This window comes from Magallana gigas, chromosome 1, assembly GCF_963853765.1.
Source record: "Magallana gigas chromosome 1, xbMagGiga1.1, whole genome shotgun sequence".
NCBI classification, from domain to species: Eukaryota; Metazoa; Mollusca; class Bivalvia; order Ostreida; family Ostreidae; genus Magallana; species Magallana gigas.
Genome location: NC_088853.1, coordinates 37,482,886 through 37,508,109, shown reverse-complemented (window position 1 = coordinate 37,508,109; position 25,224 = coordinate 37,482,886). Strand labels below are relative to the sequence as shown.

The 25,224-nt window shown below is 31.1% G+C and overlaps 1 protein-coding gene and 1 long non-coding RNA gene across 2 annotated transcripts; one reads left to right on the top strand and one right to left on the bottom strand.

Moving 5' to 3' along the window:
• Positions 1-1,797: 1,797 nt before the first annotated feature.
• LOC105339869 (uncharacterized) lies at positions 1,798-3,634 on the bottom strand. The gene is made up of 3 exons (XR_902071.4): positions 3,454-3,634; positions 2,743-2,865; positions 1,798-1,941 (listed from the first exon to the last, which is right to left on the bottom strand). It is a non-coding gene; the product is annotated as an uncharacterized lncRNA (long non-coding RNA).
• A 421-nt stretch (positions 3,635-4,055) lies between these two features.
• Positions 4,056-24,243, top strand: LOC105339870 (plancitoxin-1). Its single transcript, XM_011445647.4, has 8 exons — positions 4,056-4,193; positions 13,047-13,218; positions 13,468-13,555; positions 14,778-14,939; positions 19,203-19,358; positions 22,681-22,766; positions 22,937-22,984; positions 23,237-24,243. Exons 1-8 carry the CDS (start codon positions 4,096-4,098, stop codon positions 23,396-23,398), a joined length of 972 nt encoding a protein of 323 aa, XP_011443949.3. The 5' UTR covers positions 4,056-4,095; the 3' UTR covers positions 23,399-24,243.
• The last annotated feature ends 981 nt before the right edge of the window (positions 24,244-25,224 follow it).

Below are 25,224 nucleotides of genomic sequence, written 5' to 3'. Positions count from 1 at the left end.
ATTTAACGTTTTAGCCATTGTCTTTAAATTAATTGTGCACGTCTTTGTATTGCTAAGATAAGGTCCTTTAAAATATCAGAATTCACCATCATTAAAAAATGTGTATTTGGGTACTTTGTTTATCGATATTCGGTACTGACATTCACTTCACTTCACTACAAAAATCACTGTTAGTAAATTATTTTTCAAAGGTTGTTAGGTCTATAAAATATAAAAGCTGATAGCAAGGTAAACTGTTTTGGATATAATATCTGTGCTTAATTGTTAATATTGGGTAACAGTCATATGAATCACAAAACGCGAGTTTATCCAATGATTAAATTTCAGTTTTACATACATACCAAAGTTCAACGAGCTACTCATATTAGAAATGCATTTTTGCTAAACATCCAAAAATAAAAAGGAGATGTTGTTTTACTTTGTATTATTTTAGATCAGTCATTCATTCTAATCAACCATTGTTGTAGTAAAATATCCATTAAAGCTACTTGGTCCAATTAATACTCAAATATTGTGAACGCTTTTAAACGATGACTTAAGCTAAGTATGTGTACAATGAAACACATTGCAATAGTTGCCCCGGTCAATTAAGCCACATTTGAATTTAAAAAAAATGATGTAGAAATTTTGTTTTAAAAACAAACGACACAAATCGGTACTGCGTTATTCGCCTCATATTAAAAATTGTCCTACTAGAAGCGGCTCTGATTGTTTTACGATTTTGATATAACTATAAACAAAGGTCATACTATTTAGGGAAATCAACAAATAACTTTTGTACACCTTTTTTTCACTAACATTTCAAAAGTTTGTTTTCTTTACAATCGATGCAAAGCATGCGGTTTGAATTAACCTAATCATTCGGGGAACGAAACTAAACGGTCCGCTTTTCATACCAATCATGCACTTTTTTTAGTTAGTACCAAAAAAAAATATTTACTTTGAATATTTCTTACTTTCAAAGGAGGTCGATTCTGCTGGTGTAAATAATCAAAAGTATATAACTTTCAAATAAAATCAGTTTGTATGGAATTTTTTTCGATACTAAAATAGCGAAAAAATCGGACCACGCAGTTTTAAAAGCATAGGCGTTACTACCTAAAAAATAAACATCTAAGTTATAGTTATTTATGTAGTTGTAATTCTTGTAAATAAAGTAATATTTGTTTTCCCGAATATGTCATCTCTCATCTTTAATAACACCAACAATTATGCATATATGCCAGCCAAGCAAATCAATATTGAGGCACAATTAAAATATAGACTTTGTCAGCGGTGTTGCTGACCTCTAAGCAAACACTTTTAGCAATGTTTTAGCAATGTATTCATTTCTGATGACTTCTCTAAGACTTGTGTTTTCGTCAATGCAAAAAACCCAGTTCCAGTCATTAAGGCTTTTTTGCATAAACCATCAACACATTCAAAGTTCTGAAGGATTTTTTTGTTCTGAGCTTGGAAACATGAATAATGTTTTTGTGTAAATTGCATTACTTAAATCCTCAAACTTTTTTTGGCAACATTAAAGGGGCGGTAACTGCCTCTGCCGCCTTTGGACCAACACGATTTGATACCAGTTCCTAGAACTTGATTTCTCTTTTACTTTACATGTTATGCCTACATACATGTATCGCACACCTATTCAAACGAGGAACTTTGTTCTAATTAATTGTAATCATTTAAAACATTTCATGAATTTTACCAAAACTCATACCCATTAAGTACAGCAAATCCCAATTTGACGAAAGAAAAATAGTGAAAGTACATTATTCAAAACTGTCCATCGCTATCTTGATGGCTATACAAGAAAATGAATTAACTAAGATTTTACATGTTTAATCGAGTAATTCAAAGTTTTCTGATTATTCAAAATGGTGGAAGTGGATGGAAGAGATTTCCTGTCTGTGGCATCCTCTTCTTCAACAACATTGATCGAACTTTATCCTTAGAAAAGATAGAACAGAAGCATAAAAAACGTTTTTAATTTTTCATATTTTTCGTATTTTATTTAGATTATTAAGATATGTTATCAAGACTTGTAAACGAAACCCTTAAAAGAAAGCGACACGATTGAATAGCAAATGTAAAACATATAAAACATTACATGCTATTTTTATATAACATCCAATCTTAATTCGCTGTCGCTGTAAATTAGTACGAGAGGCGTCAGGCTCGTATTTCAGCAAACAAGTCTGATGTCAGGAAAAGCCTTTTCTCATTACGTCAAATTGTAATTTTATAATATTAATTTGATGTTTAAGTGGGTATATTAAGGGTCTCCGATCCTCAGCATAAAATTATTGTTTTTATCATAAAAAGTGTTTTCATCCTTTAAACTTTAATAATGGAATGAATAGCGTACACAATTTGATGTCAAATTAAAACACAAAAACCAAAAAACGATTGTGGCTCGACTTTACTTTTAGGCAGCAAGTTTGTAAGGATCTACTAAACTAACCATTTCGTTAAATTGGTATGCGTTATATTACCTTTTTTGGACCAATATAGTTTGTTTTCATAAAAGGATGATTTGTGGTACCAATTAAAAAATCGGATATGTTATCGAACATTGCTGAGGATCGGTGATAGTTAAGATGTTTAAATATATCACAGTTGGAATGGTTAGAAAGCAGGTTAAAATATTGCAATGACTTTAGATTATCATTGATCTTAAATGCTATAAATAATGAAATGCAACATCAAAAATGATGAATGTCATTCTGTACTAAAGTTAACATATATCACCTTCTCGTCTGATTTAGATAAATTGTCCACTTCTCTCTCATCGCAGCTCCTCGTCACCACTGTACTCCTCACTGCCATTGTACTGTATAGAACACCAATGATCAATAGAAGCATATACTTCATCTGAAATAATAGCGTTTCCTGGGTAAGATTTTTTCTTTTAATTTTAGAATACAAATGGCTTTTATATTCATATAAATGCTCCAGTCTTAAAAACTTGGATGGTAACACAGTCAGTGATGAGTATCATTTTAGAGATGTATGTTGAAAAAAAAAAAAACATGGGTAAATGTGCATTTATCTTACACAACATTTAAACATTACCCTTTAAAACAAAAAACGGAATTAAAAAAAGTTGTTTTACTGAATAGTATACAGTTCTCGTTTGTTACTTACTTCAATTCAAAAATTGAAGCATAATTTACTAGACATTTATTTGCATACATATTATTCATCCTGTGTTTAAATAAAGACAAGAAAAAGTTGTTTTCAAATTTATGGATTCATTAACGTCAAATAAAACACATAGTTGTATTCATCAAGCAAAGTTCAAACAAAGTTAAAATTATGATAACGAATTGACTAACACATTGTTTTTTTTAATGAACCATGGACAAAAGTGGGTCCATCAACAAGAAACAAAATAGTTAATGAGTTAAATAAAGAGTATGTCATTAAAAACATGTAAAAATGATGCAAACTGTTTCTTACCTTTGACGCTCTTTTCTATTTTCAAGACGAAATTTGCTGTTCTCGTTAGACAGTTAAGTCATAACAAATAAACTAGTGCATGCTTACATCACTTTTATAACAATATGATGTTTATAAAGTCACGACCGAAACTTTTTTTTAAATTTGTCTTTAATCGAGGTTAAGTTATTTTTACTATATTCATGTACGTAGCTTGTCCAATATATGTAATTTAATAATGGTCTAACATTTAATTGAACTTCGTACATACCACATTTATAGCAATGTGATTTTTATAAAATCATGACAATTTTTTCCCCTCTTTTGTCTAATCGAGAATAGTTTATTTGTGTCATACACAAGTCCATTGTTTTTTTCAATATATGTAATATAATAATGGTCCTACATTTAATTGAACTACGTGGTATATTTTCTCAGTCACGACAATAGCTATTATATTTCCTTCAATTGTCGTAGTTATTCTAAATGCAGCATATATGTGGCACTCGTGTTCCCTCATAGCGTTTATAATTAATCTGAGCAACAGGTGTTTTCGTGTACAAACGATCTTTATTTATTTTATTGATGACAGTTATCGATTGATGCGGGAGATAAAATGACCCTGTGTAGCAGCTTCACTCATTATACAGATAACAGTCAAATATGAAACATCTCCTTTTGGTTATATGTTTTCTTGGATATTCCCGCTCCACTCATGACGCTATAAACTGCAAGAACCCTTCTGGCAGAGCTGTTGATTGGTAAGAAAAAATATTTTGAATGCTGTAGGCATGAATGATAGTGGTTGCAATTTCATAATGAATGTAGGCTTAAATTTAAAATTTAAAGACAGCACAACGTTTGTTTGTTTGTTCTGTTTTGTTTTGTTTGGTGTTTTTTTTTTGGGGGGGGGGGGGGTTATGCGATATCAAGTTAATGTTAAAAACAAAACTTTTACATGTATAAAAAAAATGGATTTTATCATTTCATAAAATGATCTGTTCTTAAACTTAATAATTTTATCAATTGTCAAACAAGAACCAAACACTATCTAGAGTTGAAGGTTTTTAATAACAAACCGGGGCCACATCGCTTACCTGGGCAACAATGGCCATAACTGATCAGAAAAGCAATAAACCCTCTTTAGAGTATCAAGTACAAATATTTTAAACAATTAAGTAAAGCAGATTTTGTTTAAATAGAGCTCGTTTCAAAATACCGTCGATTTTCCCACTTGGTGAGAGTCAAAGTTTACGTCAGCTGCTCGCTAGACTCAGTCGGTCGGTCGCTTCGCCAGCATCAAGGACATGCCGCCGCCACAACAACGCATGCAGTTGAAACAGTGCAATTGCATTACAAATAGTGTGCGGCAGATCGAAAAACAACTATTTTCTATATACATACTGATATTTGAAATTAATCTTATGTTTGGAATAAATGTATTTAAATAATTGTCAAGAGAGAGAGAGAGAGAGAGAGAGAGAGAGAGAGAGAGAGAGAGAGAGAGAGAGAGAGAGAGAGAGATAACTTACATGTAGCTGGCTAAGCGAAATAGGGCTTGGGGCTTCATCAGGCCCCGTCGTCACCAACTTTTCTGAAGTCAATACTAAGCCTCAAGTCTGAGTATTGACCTCACATTTATGCACTTTTTGTTTTTGTTTTTTTAAAAGGGGGGATGAGTTGAGTGATTTTAAGAGTTTGGTGATGGTGGAGCCAGAGTAACAAACAACAATTTGTTTTCTTCTTTTAATAGCACGTTGAATATTTGATGTTGTAAAAACAAGACTGTCACCAAGTGGAAAAATCGACGGTATTTTGAAACGAGTTCTTATATTTTTTTCTCCACAAATCCAAACGATAAATATTGAGCTACGTTTGCTGTTTGAGTTTTTGAAAAGAAGATTTTAGATTTTCTTTTCTATATTTACCCCATGTAAACATTTACCAACCACCACATTACTGCACCACCCTACCCCCGGGGGTCATCATTTGAACTAACATTTATCTTTTCTACCTGATAATGCTTCTACAAATGATTTTTAAAAGATTTTTAACTATTTATCTCTATATTTTTCTATGTAAAATTCCGAATCCGTTGCTGATGCCCCGACCCTTATCCCATCTATCATGTTTTAAACAAACTTGAATATATACTATCTGAGGATGCTTTCACACAAGCTTTAGCTTTCTGACCAATATGTATTTTTCGAGAAGAAGTTTTAGAAAAATACCAAGACATTTTCAATAATTTTAAATTATCTCACATTTAAAGCGTGGCCCTCATTAAACAAACTTGAATCCCCTTTAATAATTATGCTATGTGCCACGTTTGGTTGAAATTTGTCCATTGGGTATTAAGAAGAAGGTGAAAATGAAAAAAAGACAACGACGACAACAACGACGATGACGCCAACTACAGACAGCTCACTTACGCCTTCAGCTCAGGTGATTTTCATGTGGTTTAACCTATTGGTATATTTGTATATTAAACATGGAAAAGTATTATGCAGGTCTTCATGCTTCTAGAAGAAGAAGAACCAAGTTTACACAATATTAATCAACAGTATTAAAAATATCTAATTTTATTTTCCTTTGCAAAACAAAAGGCTTTCAAAGCATACATGCAATCATTTGATCGGGACAGTTCATACGTTTCAACACCGTCGGCGAAATACATATTGGGTTTTGTTTCCTGAATCTAAATGAAGATTGATTTTATTTAGAATAATGTTTATTGCATTATATTCCGCATATAACATTATTTCAAACTATGTTTTAAACAGACTCAAAATTTGTCCAACATAGCTATATAACTACAGTAAAACACGCTTATAACGAAGTCCCAGGGACGTTCAATTTTACTTCGTTATATGCGTAATTCGTTATATCCGTCAAGTTTACAACATGTAATTAAGTCACGGGGAATAAAAATCACTTCGCTGTAAGCGTCAATTAATTATAAGCGTGTTCGTTATAACCGTAAGCGTGTTCGTTATAACCGTTTTTTACTGTACTTGTATATGCTATCTCGTCGCTTTTAAGGTCTTCTGTACAATTCTGAAATGAGATACAATCTTAAGAAATAGTACCACTTTTCCAACATCTTAATATCCAAAAATCATTGAAAACTTGACGACTGGAAGTAACGACTCAACCATATGTATTCATAACTGTTTTATACTATAAAAGAACCTGGTTTAAGATACTTTCTCTTATATACTGTATCAAATTAGCAAAACTTCATTATGGGCATAAAATGTAAAATAAATAATGTTATTTTTGCTTGTTCCGGCATTGGCCGGAATTTAACAAACAAATGTTGCATTTTAATTTTGAAGCACTTATTGTTAAGGTATTCCGTACAGGCATATTGCATGCTTAATCAGTAGAAGTTTTCAGATTTCGTAGGAATCATCATCCGCGGGTAGGTTAAGGTAACTCCGAATTTAATCATCGTATAAATTATGGACGTTTGATTATTTGTTTATTTTAATGAACACAATGTTGAATATTATTATCAAGTGAATGTGTTCACGAAGTCATTATATTTGTACTTCGGAATCGAGTAGCTCTTTGAAGCTGTCGTGTCGTGGTATCCCATGACAGTTAAAAATGCATCGCTATTTTAACTTAACAAAAAGTGTAACACTACCCCGAAGTTCATTAGTGAGTATGATACAATAATCCAATCGACAATTAGTTCATGTTTATTAGCATTTCTGCTAGAATCCTATTGTTAATAGCATAATATAAATATTGTCATCTTTTACAGCGAACCCTCTCAACTTATTCAATTTCATCGAAAATACTACGTTATTTTCATTAACAACAATGAAGCAAATGTTCTAGCAGCACTCATTTTAGGATTCTAGGTCATATGCTTTTGATATTTGCCAAATTCTTCTTTCATAGTATTTAGGATAGTGTTACACTTTTGCCTTTTTTGTACACAATGACAGAGGAAATGCCGGTCAAGCCATATAAATGTCTATCTGATTACTTTATAACACTTGCTGATAAAACAAAATATCTAAGCCCGTATTATCCTTATTATATCCTAAATGACAATCATTTAAATTGGATTATCTGTATTAAATGAGTCTTATTTCGGCATTGTTAACACTGCATTTCGATGATTTGTCTCCCGACAGTGATCTTATCTATTGATATTGCTAGTGACGTCATCAATACATGTGATACGTAATACAGAGAAATTGAGGATATATTTATTTTGAAGAGTTTCTAGTGACATTTCACGCCTATAGTTTTTATGATTTGGACAAAAGATAAAGTTAAAAATGACAGGTTTCTTGAGTAAAATATGACATCATGCTGCTTATTGTGACATCATATTGATCAGATGAATTTTTACTCAATCGGTCCTCGAGAGTTGCCTCATCATACCCGAGGAAAAAAGAAACTTAGTGAGATATCTAATGTAAATCAACAAAATAAGAAGTTACATAGTTCCCTGATAATGTTAAGAAGTTTTTTCCAATTGGATTGATGCTATTCAACACACTTGTATATATTACGCTCTGCGTGTACTTGAATAAAATTATACAACAATTAAATAAAATATTAGTAAAGTTGATTTTATATATATTTTAATTGGAATAAACCTGTGCGAATTAAGTTTGATATAGTAGTATGGCAATACATCTGTATATTTGAGCATTATCTTTCGAAATACTTTAATTGAATTTGTAAAAATTATGAAGTAGTGAATTTCATTTAAAAATTAACGTAGTTTTATTTTTTAGAACTTATAATAGCTATTCTAGTTAAAACACATTATTTAAAGGCAAATTTCCTTTTTTTTAACTTGACAAAGTTTGACCTATAAACTTATGATTTTATTCGTCTTTATCACTTTTAATTGATGTTTCATTATTATATTTATATTGTATCTAAGTGCTCTGAACATGTGTAGTAGAGTAAAATTTTATAGGTTTTAATATTTCAATTTCAGAATATTGATTTATTCATCATTTTTCATCATTTTTGACATGTTCTAATCAATTTGTTACTTTTTCAGGAATTTTACTATTGCAGACTTTGATTTATTTAATTACATTATAGAAAATGATTTATCAGTGGTGAATGAATAAATTATTTAGTTGAATTAATTGAAATCAATATTTTGTGTTTGTTTTTTATTTACATTGGTTACTCCTCTTTGGAGTACACCTGTATACTCTATTTGTAGCATTAATTTGAGTGGTCACTTAGATCTGGCCATGTGATTGGTTTATAGGGGTATATGTATTGTTCATTCTGATTCCTGAATTTCATGCTAAGAGCCCTCCATGCTGTTCTAACTGCTATTTTGGTTTTTTGAAGTTGTTCTCCATATTTTATTATTTTCCACATAAAATGTTAGTTTTTTAGTGTACTACAGTGTAATTGGGGTTACAATTTGTTTAGTTATTTATTTATCTATTTTCACTTCTTTTCCCTCTTTGAATAAATGTTAGAATGTTTGAGATAAAATGAGAGCAGAGTGAATGAACTAAGTGAGTTTGTATTTGTATGAATGCAGTCAATAATTTAAGTAATAAATAATCTTCAAATAAAGTTTATCATGTGTAAATAATTGTGTTTTTCTTAATACGTCTAAAAGCTAGGAGAAAGAGTGTGAGTGCACTATAATTATAAATTTTACAATTTTATAATGCTAAAAAATAAATAAAATATCTATACATTTCAAAATCATATTTCTTTCACATTTACTTTTGACATATACACGTTCCACAACCTATACAGGCTATAGAGGTAGAAGCTTAAGTTTCCATGACTTTCACACCTCATGGGAGGTATGATATGATATATTATATATATAAATATATATATATATATATATATATATATATATATATATATATATATATATATATATATATATACATATATATATATATATATATATATATATATATATATATATATATATATATATATATATATATATGATATGTTTGTTTATATGAATATATTTTTTTCCATTGTTCAAAAAAAGGAACTATCTGAACAGATTTGTTGTTGCATTTGAAATAATGTTGATAAATGAATTTGAGTTTGTATACTTAGCTTGTTTATATGTTTTGTTCATGTAGTTCAATTGATTTGCATGAGTTATGTGTTATTTAAAATTTATTCAGTTTGTGTTAAACATAACCTTTATTTGAGTTATGCATATTTAAAATTAACTAATCATAAAGTTAATGGTTAATACAATTTGTGTTTAAGCTTTGGAATTTTTTTTTTCAAATGTTATTATAAATTCAATACAAGGTCATGCATGCAGAATTTGCATTAAAAGTTATATCTTTTTTCCTATGAAAGAGTTGAACAACATACTTAGTACATGTTTCACAGGAGAAATGAAACTATTTGTGACTGTATCAGTGTTTTTACATTTAGTTTTAGTAAGTCATCATTAGATCAAGATTATCTTATCAAATTCAAAAAAAGAAGAGTAATTTTCTCCACAGCCTATATTGATAATAATGATTGTAAAAATAATCCATCTCGCAAATACACCTGTATCCAACACAGTTTACCTTAGTGAGTTGTAATACATTCAAATCCCCATTAGAGAACCATTTTTAGATTTTGTCATTTTCATATTGAAATGTCTCTACGATCAGAAGATAAGAAAATGTAAATGTGTTGTTGGAGAAATTTGTGAGGAAATGATAGAACAAGCTTTTGCATTACAAATTAATTTATAATTAAGAAGAAACATGACAGTTCAGGTTTGATCTGTGTTGAAAAACAAAGCTTTTAGTGGTAAATAATGAAAATCTAGGCATATTTTTACAAAATCCAATAAAAACAATTGCTAAAATTTTCTAAAATCAGGAATTACAGCATATCAAAATCACATTCAAATTTTCAGTTTTTCTTATTTCTTAGCCTTGTTACCATAGCAACGGGTGTCAATTTTTATAAATAAAATGTATATTGCATGGACATTGATAGGGATGTAAACATTTAATATTTTCTCCTTTCGACTTATTAAAAAAGCGTAAAAAAACGATTTCAATACTTGTTAACGGTTTCCATCTCATTTTAAAAGTATTGGTTTCTCCATCAATTTTCTTTTATGAAATAAAAGTTGACAATAGGGCTTAGGTTGTTTTATGTCTTTCATAGTTTATATTAGTGGGCATATCCTTCTAATATAGATTCAAAGTAGGTAAGTTTTGCTAGTTTTCCATATTTGCTCCGATTACCATGGCAGCGGTTACCCCCAGCAACAAACTTTTAGTTACTTTTTGCGTGTTACACCTAGGTGTGTCCATGTATAAAATATAAAGAAAATCGGTGACTATGCGCGGCCAGACCCTAATATAAATCTTTGATTCTTACATAGAATTGATCAGGCTTGGAGTAATGCTAAATGTAATGGTAATGCATTGCAATGCATTACATGTTTTCAAAGTAGTGCTAGTAATGTGTAATGCCACAAAATGAGCATTACAAGTAATGGTAATGTAATTCATTACTTTCCAAAATTTAGTGTAATGCTGGCATTACATGGCATTACTTTGCATTACTATGCTTATCTTTGCATGTTCACTTTAAAAAATGTGATGAATAAATGAATAGCTGAAATTGAATTTGAATAATTTTATTCTAAAGATAAAAGAAATTATTCTTGAAATTAAATGTTTTAAATGTATTATTGAATAAGATTTATAAAAATTCATTTTAAATTGTTCATATTACTAGATATAACAACACAGTTTCATAACATTTTTATGAGTGTTGTTATTTAGAGTTTTCAATCATTTAAACAATTTACTCAAATTAGTTTGCACTTTGATAAAGATGTGTCAACAACACACTATGCCCCCAGGATAACCTAAGTATTAAAACTATCTATTGTTATAAGAAGTGCTAAACACCCCAATCCCCTTCCCTACGCCATGTCCTAATAGAATAGAGGACAGATATGCACCTTTAAGGGCAAATGAATGCACTGTCCATCCATAATGAAAATCAAAATCACTTCCAATATTATAACCCATTTGAAAATTATTTTACTCTCTCTCTCTCTCTCTCTCTCTCTCTCTCTCTATTGTTATTAAGTACACTAGTTTGGACCGATACAAAATACAAAATAAATGTTGTTTTTTTCTATTTTTGCACTAAATATATACTAAGATAAAGATTGTCCAACAACCTTTCAGTCCCAGCTTCCACTGCTCCTGTAGAACGTTTATTTAATATAGCTGGGAAGATTTTCAAACTAATAAGATGCAGTTAAAATAAATGAAACCTTTGAAACTTTTATCATATAGTGCAACAGCAATCTTTTGTCTTAAAGTGTCCTTAGCATAAAGAAATCCGATTAAAATATATTAAGAAATATAACTGGGAAAACCCCCCTGTTTACAACTTAATACAATTAAGTGTCCAAAATTTTAAAGAATTGTGTAATCTGGGGAAATATCTCTATTTAGCTTTTTAATAACGGCAACATTATTCCATAAATTGTTTTCTATTATGCATGAATTCTGTGTCATATCTGACATTGTATCATGCCAAATGTCTTTAAATATATTTTTACTTAATATGTAATATGTTGTTCATAATGCAATAGATGATATATATTGAGCAAATAAAGAATGACTCTTGTATATATAAACATTGAAATGGAACCTGATACCAAACATGAACCTGTGGATATATGTTAAAGACTGTTTTATATTTGAAACATTTGCAAAAAACTCTTTATCAGCTTTAATTTTTTAAAACAAAGTAATGGTAATGGTAATGCATTACTTTACTCATGTAATGGTAATGTAATGCATTACTTCAAGAAAATCAAGTAATGGTAATGGTTTTATAATGCCCAAATTCATGAAGTAATGGTTATGTAATGCATTACTTTACAATGTAATTCGCACCAAGCCTGGAATTGATATTAAACAGCCATCAATTGGTTTTTTTCTTTAATCTCAAGACTGGGCAATTATTGGTCAATTGTCAATCATTGCCAATTATGACTGAAATGTATGGGCAAAATCTCATTGTTTATGGTGTGAGACAAGTACTAATTTTTCGATGAGTTTTATTGAAATAAAGAAATGAACCTTTGAATTTTGCAGGATAAATACCAAAGACGAGAAACGTTGTTATATGTGGAAATACTTTTATTTTTCAAATATTTTGAGAACAAGAATATATTCCAGCTACATTAATGACAATGCAGCTTTATCTCTATGACGCAAACACGTATGTAATTATACTAAAACAACCTCAGAAGATTAAATTGTTTGCTATTAGCAAGAGTAACCTATGTACTCGAATATGTCATGAATTGTATATACTGTACATTATTGCATGTCAATAGTTGTAAGCTTTGTTTATATAATCAATGATAAACCGGAGACGACATATTAAATGAAGTCAATATAATGCAGTAGCAACTAATGCCAATTTTCTCCAGATATCATAGAGGCATGACATATTACATAATCCTACTGATAAAAGTCTATAATCTGTATCCATGTTTATAACATTTCATCATATTATTTAAAAGCAAAAAAGATCGATATCATTCAAATTAAGAAACCTAATGTCTTTTCCATTTTTTTAAATAGGTTTATCCTTTTCAAACTTCCAAAGTTAAACACTGGTAAAGTGCACACAGTTGGGACCGAATTTTTCTATATGGATGCAGACAATCAAAATTTTAAGATAACAACGATGCAAAACGTTATCAGACCAAACAGGAATCCTTTGTTTCAGACATTGAAACCATTATACTCCAATGTAGGTATTCAATAGCACCGCCATCTTCTCTATTCTGTTTTGCAAATTTTAAATATTATATACCTTAATACTGGTCAAGAGGACAAATGCGAGCTTATTGTTTTCCGATATACCCAACTTTTTTTTCAAGTAAAATATTTAGTTGATATCAAAATAAATTAAGCTTTGTTAAATTCATCATGCATGAAATGCTTTCATGTAAGAGTATGTTTGCTTAATCATAACATATTTTTACTTTTATTAATTTAGTCTCCATTTATTCAATCATACGCGATGTATAATGACCAAGAGCCATCCGGGAAAAAAAAAGCAGCGCAAACAAAAGCACATTCGAAAGGTTGGTATTAGTTCTATGTATGTTTAAAAGGAGTTTGTATTGTCTGATCCGCTGGTTACACATATTTAAGGTGGTGTGGGACACCTCAATAGTTTTGACTTACTTCCTATCGAAATAAATGATAAAATCAAATATAATGTCATAATTGTTTTCTCACTAAATATTGTCACCTTACAGCGAATATCATGAGTTCGAATTCCGCTGGGGCTTTTATAATTTTTACCTTTACAAAATATTTTAAAACATGTTCTTTAGACAATTGTTGCGAAATTTGAAAGAAGATGGGGGAATAAGATTGCACAAAAGCCCATTCGGTTAAGTAGTGAAATACAATTTTGAATTTATTTTTCCCCAATTAAATCTATTGAAATAAATTATAATAAAACATTGCGAAAGCAAAATTTCTAACTATAGTCAGTTTTTAATATATTTAACAAAAAATAAGAAAAAAAAATATTGTAGGAAATTTTAGTGATATTGAACCCGTAAAATAAAAACCCTAGATATATAAGGTTAGCTAATGTCAGGTGCTCTAACTACTGAGCCATTTCAGACACAACGTATTGGGTTTTTTAAATATTATGTGTGACAAAGGCCACAAACTACCGGACTTGTATTATTTTTTGAAAACGTTCAATTGTTGGGATATACAATGATATTTTTAATGTATAGAGGGTCATCTCTCCACATTTTTGTTGATTGAAATCGGTTTGTTTTCCAATATACCTTAATTAGACTATGACAAAAATATGGAGCACAGACCCACTCTATAAAAGAAAATGCCATGAAGTTCTAAAAGATGACAGTATTTGCAGGTTTTGATACGTACACGCCTATTTGAGTCAACATATTCCAAGTATTAAACATACAATGTACCCATAGGTTAAAAATCAATGATTCGTTAAATATATATTGTTTTCAATGATTTAAAAAAAAAACATCAGATTTATTGATACTTTAATTTTTCAGTAGCCTGTCCGACCGCGTATGGGCATTTTACACGCCTTATCCAACCATCTTCTTCTAAACCGCTGAAAGTATTCTTATTATAATGTATTTTAATCCATATTAATATCGACAGGTAACCCATACAACTTTAATTTTGTGTTACATCTTTAGAATTTCTTTTCCAAAGACTATAAACACATATTTTAAACAAAATTTTCACTTCTATTCTTCACTAAAGCGACGACAGAAATTTATCTCTTTTGATTTGTTTAAGGTGCACTAGCTTTTGACAAAAGCAATGGATTTTGGATGATATCGGGTATACCCCGTTTTCCGGCTGAAGTATCAGAAGGATATCATTTTTCAGATGAGCAAAAACCGTTTGGACAAACAGTTCTCTGTGTAACAGTTCCAAATAAAGTCAAAGAAATAATTGGTACAATTATGTAAAACATGATTTTTTAAAATATTTTATGGAATCTCCTGTTAGCTCACTTGAGCTGAAAGCTCAAGTGGGCTATTCTGATCACATTTTGTCTGTAAACTTTTAACATTTTGATCTTCTTCTCTAAAACCGCTTGGGCAATTTCAATTAAATTTGGCACAAAGCATCCTTATGGAAAGGCTAATATAAATTTAAGAAATGAAAGACCGATCTTTATTTTAAGCGGAGAAAACCTCGAAACTGTAGAAAAAGGTGGGTGCATTTTAAAAAATCTTCCTCTCAAGAACTACTGGGTCAAATTCAACGTAACTTAGCATAAATAATCCTTATGAAAAGGAAAAGATAAATTGCAAAAATTAAGACCTAATTTTGTTTCAAGTCTGAGTTATTACGAAAATAATAATAAAGGAAAGGTGTGTTTCAATCAGTTTATAGCTTCGGTTTCGGTATTCCATACGAGTCTTTGTAAAATGGGTAGGCAATCCCGGGCTGCGACATAAAATAAAAGCCGAATCAGATCGAGATTTTTCAATTTACGTCGATAAAAATTTACCGATGTCATTGACATTTTTAAGATACGTTACATACCGGTATATTTGTATTCTCTGTAAATATTGATAGACAACAATCCGTATTTGGAATTTATTGACGATTGTTGATTTCCAAGTTGGTAAAATGGGTAGGCAATCCAGGGTCGACATTTTACGGGTTTTTGGACTTATTTAAGAAGAAACATAATAATTCATGATAATTCCATGCTTCTATAACGAGGTTCTTTGTTTAAAGCAGCCATGACGTATGATAAACGGGTCGATCTGACAAAGAAGAATTTGTTGCGCAACAGTTAGCATGCGAAGGGAATCTTTGAAACATGCAAAATACATTGGTGCCGATTTTGTGAAGTAAAATGAGGTTAAATATTTCAATGCGTTGACAGTTTTCACATATGACGGTGATGTTAGGTTGTTTTGATTTTTGTTTCGTTTTCATTATGTATGCTTTGTAATCTTGGAACTATCGCATGTATTTTGTAATTTTTACGTATCCAATCAAACAGAGACTTCGGTAAATCAGACAGTTGACTGTTTACCTGCGCAAATTAAGTAAAATCTGATGTATTTACAAAGTACTAAAATACAATTCATTCTATCGGTAATTCGGTATGATATTTTGAGTAATGGTTGATTAATGCAATGTGTTTTATTGAGATACTCAGCATTTTTTCGATCGAGTTTATTCAGTTTAAAAAGAGTTTAATATCGCTGACGGAAATATGTAGGTATATATATGAATCATTTAGAAAAATAAATTGTGCTCTTTATTTGTTATAATGCATGTTTCTTATGTGTGTTTACAATTACTATTTACTAACCATATTTGAGTGTAAAGCTTCGAATTATAAGCAAGTGTGACGGTCAGAGGTTCGAATACCCGCGCCAGATAGCTCAGTTGGTAGAGTACCTGACTAGAGAGTCAGGGGGTCCGGGTTCGGCTCCCGGTCTGGTCCGTCATTATTCCTCCCACCCCGTTACATTTGGTCCCGTGCCAACCCCTGGAACTGACAGGTTAACTCCTGTCAGGGGAAGAGCCTGGGGTGATCTTTGAGGGCGAAGATCATTTAAGGGGGAGGAATGTGACGGTAAGACCGGATCGAATACCCGCGCCAGATAGTTCAGTTGGTAGAGCACCTAACTAGAGAATTCAGGGGGTCCGGGTTCGAATCCGTCATTATTTCTCCCACCTCGTTACACAAGATACAGAGCATTGCTCACAATTCTATGTTTGTACACAGATGTAAACAGATAGCCATGCTATGACCTTGAATTGCTAGTATTACATAATGGTCACTATGATATTTATGTGTACCTAAATACTGCGCACTGAATGGTATTAATGATAATTAACAGAATGAACTCTGTGACTCTTGTAGCAATGCGTAGTATTCCTAAATGATGTTATGAAACCAGGTGCATAATACGGGCATAATAATATCCAAATTGAGAGTTTAACAACAAGTGACATATTTGGCGATTCTGTGTCTGCAACGATAGCTCTGGTACTCTATATTGAGTCATGTATTGTGTATTCTATAGTTTACCCTTTGTAACCTTTTATGCCGTGTATGAATGAACGTATTGTGAGTAAGTGATGCCTCATACTTGGTGGGGGACTCCGAGACCCAGGACTCGGAGACTCACATCCTGCATCCAGACTCTTTGATTGGCAGTTTTGACGGTTTTGTTACTTTTTTTAGAAATAAAATATTAATCTTAATTTTGAACACTAAATGTTCACTCATGATCGTCGTAAATGGGCCGAACTAGTCAGAACTGTCCATCATAAGTAAAATGTTATATATACCCATGTAAAATGATGTTGAACAGATTAAGATATATTCCGCTTATTGAGATAGATAGATTCCGCTTATAGAGATTCTGAGACTCTTGATTTGGGCTGCTTTTAATTATTGTAACTATACGATCACGCTTAATAAAACCGCTTGAGAAAGAAATACTGGACTTGTCATCACTAAGTTTGAGCTGACCCTCAATCGGATCCGTAAGACAGAAGGCTTACACAGATCTGACGCCATTTTCCCCCCATTTTAAATGCTGAATAGGAAATACCAAGTTAAAAATCTTAAGCTGAATGTAATTAACTCATGTGGACAAAATATGACTCAAGCCTAGCAGAATTGTGAGCTATGTATTCTACGATTGACGTTGTAATTTTGGTTGATCATTAGGAATGTCTCACTAAACGTTAAATACTTGTACAAAAAAAATTAAAGGATGATGTACTGTAACTACTCTCTGGGGGCCCCTCTTAATACAATGAATAATATGAAATCTACATCAATTTTGATAGTTTTTCATACACGAGTGAATAAAAACGACACCGTTAAAACAGTTTCCATAGTTCTGACACATTTCTGTGGCGGGGATTTAGACATTATCGCTATTCCTAAGAAATTATTACAGCGGAAAATTATCCTGGTTTTTAGCCATTTGTTGTTTTTTTTTTTTTAATAAAGATGAAAATAATGGGTAGACCTTAGTAAAATAGAGTGATATGCCTGAGAATACATTGGATTTTATAGCTCTTTATCATGTCACGTGACAACATTTTTCATTACTAGTGTATTCATCAATTAAGTGTGAGTAAGGTTATAAAAATCACACGAGTTTACGCCAGGTAAACATCAGTCGTTTAATCATAATGGGGAAGACAAATTAAATTTTTGAATGTTTTTAATTTAAGAAATTGAACGCATTGAGGTTCAATTTTCTTCATCACATCTATACGAATTTTTTAATAAAATACAATAAATAGTAAGTAGTTGAGGAATAAAATGTACCTATAAGCTATCATATATTTTGATCGCTTTATAAAGTGGGGCAGGGGGAAGGCGGCGATCAAAAATAAAGGGAATTAGAAGTTAACAGTGAACCTCTACCAAATGTTTAGTTTTATATCTGGCGTAGGATTTTCTTATTCTCGGAACAAATATTATTCCATAAAGGTTACATGTATGCAAAAAAAAAAATGTAAAATTCGAATACTCAATTTACAATATTTTTGTTATTCTACCGAGGGGCCATATGGCACAATATCTTTTGAACGCCCATTGTAATATTATGAACTGTTTCTTTGTATCGCAACAGCCAATTCATTTCCGTTCCTTTTATTTATCAAATGAGGGAAAGGTTGACTACAATAAAAAGTAAAATTACGAAAGTTACCATGAAGTACACGTATAAATCTGACAGAAAGATTAGCCATGATAATAATAATGCCTGACCTGATGATATTTTATATAATAAACAATGTACGAAAGTATTAGCGTAGAAAATTTTGACTTGACCGATGTTCCATACCCTTTTTGTTTACATATCGAAACTTGTTTAAACGACAAAAACACACTTTGGGGGGAAACGCAAAAAGTTATTACTGTGTATAACAACAATGTAAATGGTAGTTACCGTGATTATTTTCTTATACATCTATTATTATTCAATAAACAGTTTAAACTTCACTACGCCGTAGTCTGCGGTTCTTACAGCTATGGCGGCCTTGCATCACATAACAAAAAAAATATGTCCTGACAAAATTGGAAAAAAAAAAACTGTTCTGATAAATTTCAAAATCATAAAATTAATTCTTTACCCATTTTTGCTCAAGTGAGCGATGTGGCCCCATGGGCCTCTTGTTAGCTTTATTTTTTTCATGTTGTTTTTTAAAATTATTTTTTAGAAAAAATATTCAAGACAACAAATCCTAATATATATGATCAGAGAAATTTTACAGTGTGGGAAGGAAAACCGGCAAGTAAAATTAATTTGGATTTCAGAACATCTGGAAATAGTTTGGTAAAAGTATTTGCGAAATCTGCCAAATTTGGGAAGAAAGGTAATTTGTTTGAATAGTGCAAATGTTACAAAAGGTGTTAACCTTAATTATTAGATATTGTTTTTGTTGACAACTCTTATAGTTGGGTAGGTCATATTTAAGTAAAACTAGATGATATCCCGCGCAAGCGCGGGAATTAACACCTTACACATTTATGACACTATGCTAAAATGTTGAACAATATATAGTTTTTTCATTTTCGTATATACTGTGTCCGAATTTTTCTTAATTGCTGTCTTAACCTATTCATTAAAACTTAATTGAAATTGAAAACAAAACAAAAAACGAACTGGATAGCTGAGGGATGAAAAAATTAAACTGAATTGGATGATATATACATGTACATGGCCTTAATTCTTTCTATTGCAGCTGAGTGGAAAATGATAACAATGATTTTTTTTTTAAAAACAGTGAGTGGGTATTTAGGACGTCATATCTCTAAATTTTGTGCTTTAGGTCAAATTTCACTACAATTTTTATCACTGTCCAAAATGAGAATTTCATATAAAAGACTGATCTGAAAAAAAAACACAATTGGGGAAGGTGGTCCCCTCCCCCAATCTAACTTCCACGTTTAATGAATACATCATTTATTCCTACAGTTACAAATTAATGGCTAAGGTTTCCTACCAATCTGTCGTGGTATAACAATTAATGAAATTTAAAAAAACGCTAATTTATGCATATTAATTTGCATTTTCTTAACCAAAGTTGTCATATCTAAAGTGTATGCCCGATAGTTTACTCGCCCTACACTTTCCGCCATGGGGTAAAATAGTCAAACCGAGTTCCTTGGCTGACCCCGTTGTGGAAAATTAATTATTTCGATCAAAACTAAAATCGGATCAAATTGTTCCATTCTATTTATTAACTTTTTTGTATTAGCCAAAGATGTCCCATCCAAGGTATGAATATCTGCCCGCGATACATGATTAACTCGTCTTACAAGTTTCGCAATGACGTTAATTGGTCAAACTGCGCTCTTGGTTACCCCGTTCTGGAAAGTTCTATTCCATTCTCTCTCACCAGAGGTCGCGCTTCGTTAGCTTCTATCAATCAAAACTAAAATCGCGCATTCAAGAAACGAATTGCATTATTTCATTTATTCAGGATTTGTCAAATCTTAACTTCTATGTATAATCCAGGTAAGTTCTAAATAAATATATTTACTGTTACGTAATCATTCAATATTATTTCATTGCAAGGATATAGTTAAATGCTAACTCCCATTGACTTGGATCCGCCAAAGCGAGTACACCATCTTAATCTCATTTTTGCAATTTCGAGCTGGTTTATCAAAAGTGAAAGTAGGTTTTTAATTAATTTTACAATAATTACTTATTAGGTAAAATTCAACTATAGCATACGGACATCATGTAACACGTGTTGAAATACCAAAGTTGTAAGCAGTTATGCTGGTGCAGGCAATTTTTAGTTTATTGGCAAACAGTCTAAATTTATAAGTACAAGTACATGTATAGATACGGCGTTTTCGTATTCCTTTCGACTGAAAGTATAACTAAAAATACTTTGTGGTATGTTTCTTATAAAAACATGTCTTTTGAATACAAATCATTTTAGAACACGATTTAATTAGTAAACAATTAGCAACATATTCTGGCAAATGATTCAGACACATCTTTTATTTTAATCTTAATAGATTTCACGGGATTAAGCTCTGCCATTCAATCAACTGAAATGTGACTGAAATATAAATGAAAGTTGACTGAGCTGGTACATGTATGTTAAGGCTTCCAGGTGGATTTCCCAACGATGTCTACAAAGGCACGTGCATGCGTGCATGTATTTATACGATGACGTCCTAATAAAATTTGCGTCACGATCTGCATTCCACTCGAAAGTTTTCAGAAAATTTATTTCGTTGGGTTGAATGTAAATTTCATTAAGATAGTTTTAAAACCCATTGTTTTATGAATTCAATAGCATCAAAATAGGGTGTCTAATATTTAGCAGCATGAAAGCTTCATTTAGATTATATTAATAGTTGTAAACTTATAGTTCGGATACTCTTTCTGCTACGTGTAAACAATTGTATGAATATGTTGTGATGCCAATAAAAAAAAGATCAAGATTACTTTGATCATACAGGGTGTCCCATAATATCTGATACCATTTACTCTTTGAATAAATTTTGTTTAAATTTGTTTAACAAAAAAATCAAATACATTTACATGTATATAAAAGTATATGATGTAAATTTTCACTCAACAAATTTCATAAACATTTATAAGTTTTTGACAAATTGGGCATTGTTTATAAAAACACAACAAATTTAAAGAGAGTACTCCAAATGACGTCTTTTTTAATCAATGGCGACGTTGTCGATGAGTAAAATATTCTTCACAACAGCCACTGTACGGATCTCATTTCTTCAAATCTTCTCCCAATTTAAATAATCTGTTAGTTGTTGAGTCGCTTTTCCCCAGGGAATTCTGTTTTTATAACTTGTACAACTATATCTGAAGTCTGTGTTTGATAATACAGTTTAAAAACGGAAGATGCCTGCTCTCTTGTCTGATTTATCTTGTTTAAAATTCAATTCAACCAATGATATATGATGCAACTTTGTGACATCATAATTTAAATAAAAGCACGTTTTTCTCCCAGACTTTGTTGTGGAAATAATTAAAAGATTGTTAAATTACTCTTTATTTGAGTCACAATTTACAAGTTTTGCCCAAATATTATTTTATTTATACGAATTTCAAATGGTATCAAATATTCTGGGACATCCTGTAGTTTGCATATATCTGGTAAAGAAAATAAGAACACATGCGACTCCTGTTTGGGAAACCTTCGAATTTATCCCCAATTTCATGTAAGATGCGTCTGGTTAGTACAAATGTGTCGTATATTAAGGGTGAGCAAACTGTTTTAACAATATCTTTAATAAATGGAACATATATTTGAAACCTAAGCAAGAACTAAAAAATGTATGCATAGGGATTTATTTTTTTTGGAATAATTATAATCGAATGTTAAAAGTCATCTGCATCGAAGAAGATACGCACGTCACGTTATTTAAATATACAAATGACGTAACAAATAATGTTGAACATCGGTGAAAGAATAATTTCTTTGATTTTAACAATACCGTCCGGTAAAATTCCAATAGCTTTGGGTCCCCTCAACATTGCTACGTTTCATTTGTTCACCTTTTCGAGTCTTTCATTCACATTCCAGTTAACTGAATGGCAGAGCTTTATTCTGGTGTTTTCTACATTCTATATAATTGTTTAAGACGTGAACACAATATTGCGAGAAAAATTACATGATTCCATCTATATATTTTTTCCCTCAGACATATTTACCCAGTTGATAAGCCCAGGACTTAAAAGCAAGCTTAACGTTGACACTTGGAGACCAAACCAAAGGAACGGCAAGAAGGTTATAATACAATATTTTATTGCATGTATAATGAAGCAATATGAAATTTTATATATTTTTTTTCTGGAAATATAAACTTTGTAATTTAATCTTATATGTATCTGACGAAAGCGTATAAATAGCAAACAAAAGAAAAACCTGCCTCACGTCTTCCAAAATTTAATATACAGGTGGCTGAAAATGAAGCTTTTACTTGCGTAGGAGACTTAAACAGACAAGTATCCTTTATATTATATGACGATCTTTAAACCATTACATAACAAATGTAACTGAATGGAAAAAAGTCATTAAGTTTCTAAAGTTTTAACTATGGATTTTAAAGATTAAATATGCTTTATTTAAGTGATAATATGTAAAATTACTATTTTTATTCTGCATAAACTACAGTTGTACTGGTTCAAAAGAACACTTATTCCAAGTGCATGTCAAATTAATTTTATTTTAATTTAATATTTAATTTTTTTTTTTAGGAAACTCAGTTTAAAAGAGGAGGTCTTTCGCTTTGCTTGAAGAATAAGAAAGTTGCAGAAACATTTCGAGAACTCTATACGAAGCCTGGACAGATACCGACATGCCATACGTCTTCAAGGAAAAACAGGAAAATTTGTCAACATCGCCAAAAACCGTTGTAACAAAATAGCCCTTGTTACCTATCATTATATAATCGAACACTGGTGATTGGACTTTATATTTTACGTATCCTATAACTTTGACTATACTGATTGGACGTTACATACTATTCTTTGAACTATTGTGATTTGACTTTATCATTTAATTTCAGAATCAGTATAGAATGCTTTCGTAAAGTAAATACCTTTATTTAATGCATATTCCATGTTAATTAAATCACAAATATTATGTGTCCATCAAAGACTATATTGCTTTAAAGGAAGGTCAGAGAGAGAGCCAATAGCTACCATGTTTACACATTTATGGGGTATATTGTTTTGAGGTGATGATCCTTTAATGACCGTAATTAAATCCTTGCTGGTCAGTATGTCTCCAATTTGGACACTATGATCCCGATTAGTACACAAATATCCTGAGGGGGTAAAGTTTGATGTAAACCAAACAATTACCTACATCAATCTGCTAATTGAAGTGAATTAGTCGTGTTCATGTAGATGACAGTAATTGGTCACGATACAGTGACCCTCCCCCTAGTAAATATCTGTTGTAACCTTGGTTGACCCTTAGTACACTGATTAAGGGCGGGTTCCTGACTAACCAGCTTGACGCCATCTTGGAGCATCATAGTAACAAGGTGGTGGCGCCCTCTTACGGGGCTTTTCAACAACCAATGAACACTTGTTTTACTTTGATAGTTGTTTTCCTCCAAAAGTATAAAACTTCCAACTTCTCGCAAGTTAGGTTAATTCCGACGCTCTCTCGAACTCTCAACATCTCTCTCTGACTTCCCCGAATTGGGACTGTGTATTTAGTTTGCTTTTTGTCGAATAAAACCACTATACGATCACTTAAGACTTTTACCTAACGTGTACACTTCTTACGTAAGATACGCGTGGTAGTGTTATACTGTGAACCAGTGAAATATGATTAATTCTACTTATTTGTTAATCAACTACACTGTATCTTACCAAAGACATTATTTCTGTTTCGGTCTTTTACTTGAGATATTTCATTTTTTTTTTCATATTTTACGACAATGGTATTTCTTTTACTTCTTTCATGCAACATTATTGCACTAAGTTATATCGATGTATTTTTTAAAGTAATTCCCTTTTTAATTGAATTCAAAGCGTTTTGTAAAACTGATGAAAAAGTTTTAAAAAGCTATGCCAGAGGCATATCAGCTGATGGAAAATCCCCTTAATATTTTTTGGTTGGGTAATGAATGGAACCTGTAAGGATTATTTACGATAAAATGTGTTTTCGCCTGACATTTTACGCCTGTTAAAGTTTTTCTGACATCTCAATTTCGTTTTAGTGATTACATGTATATCTTTCTAAAGACACTATGTATAAAGTTCCAACTGAAGTTTATCTTTCCATATCAACATTGTTGTAGGGGTTTTCCAAGTTTAGATAAATTATAACAAGTTTAATTTATAATATTTGTAATCACCCTTTTATTTCTATGGGATATTTTTTTCTTAAACGCGTCCATGATAATATATTCGTTTTATTTAGCTTTATATTGTTTAAATGGTTCTGCTACCTCTGTTTGTTCACAACATTTATTTGACTGTTGATCTTTTTCGCTAAATGGCATGTCCAAACTTCAACACATAAATATTTTGCTGACATTCATACCGTGTAATTTACATGTAGCTATATTAAGTAACAAAATGTAAATTCACTTACAATGCACTTTTTTCATATGTAAAAATACTTCCGTTTTTTATTATTGTACGTGTTAAATGTCAAATAGAAATTGAAAATAAACGATAATGTTGTTAGTTTTAATGATATTTTTTATCAATTAAAATCAACCTCC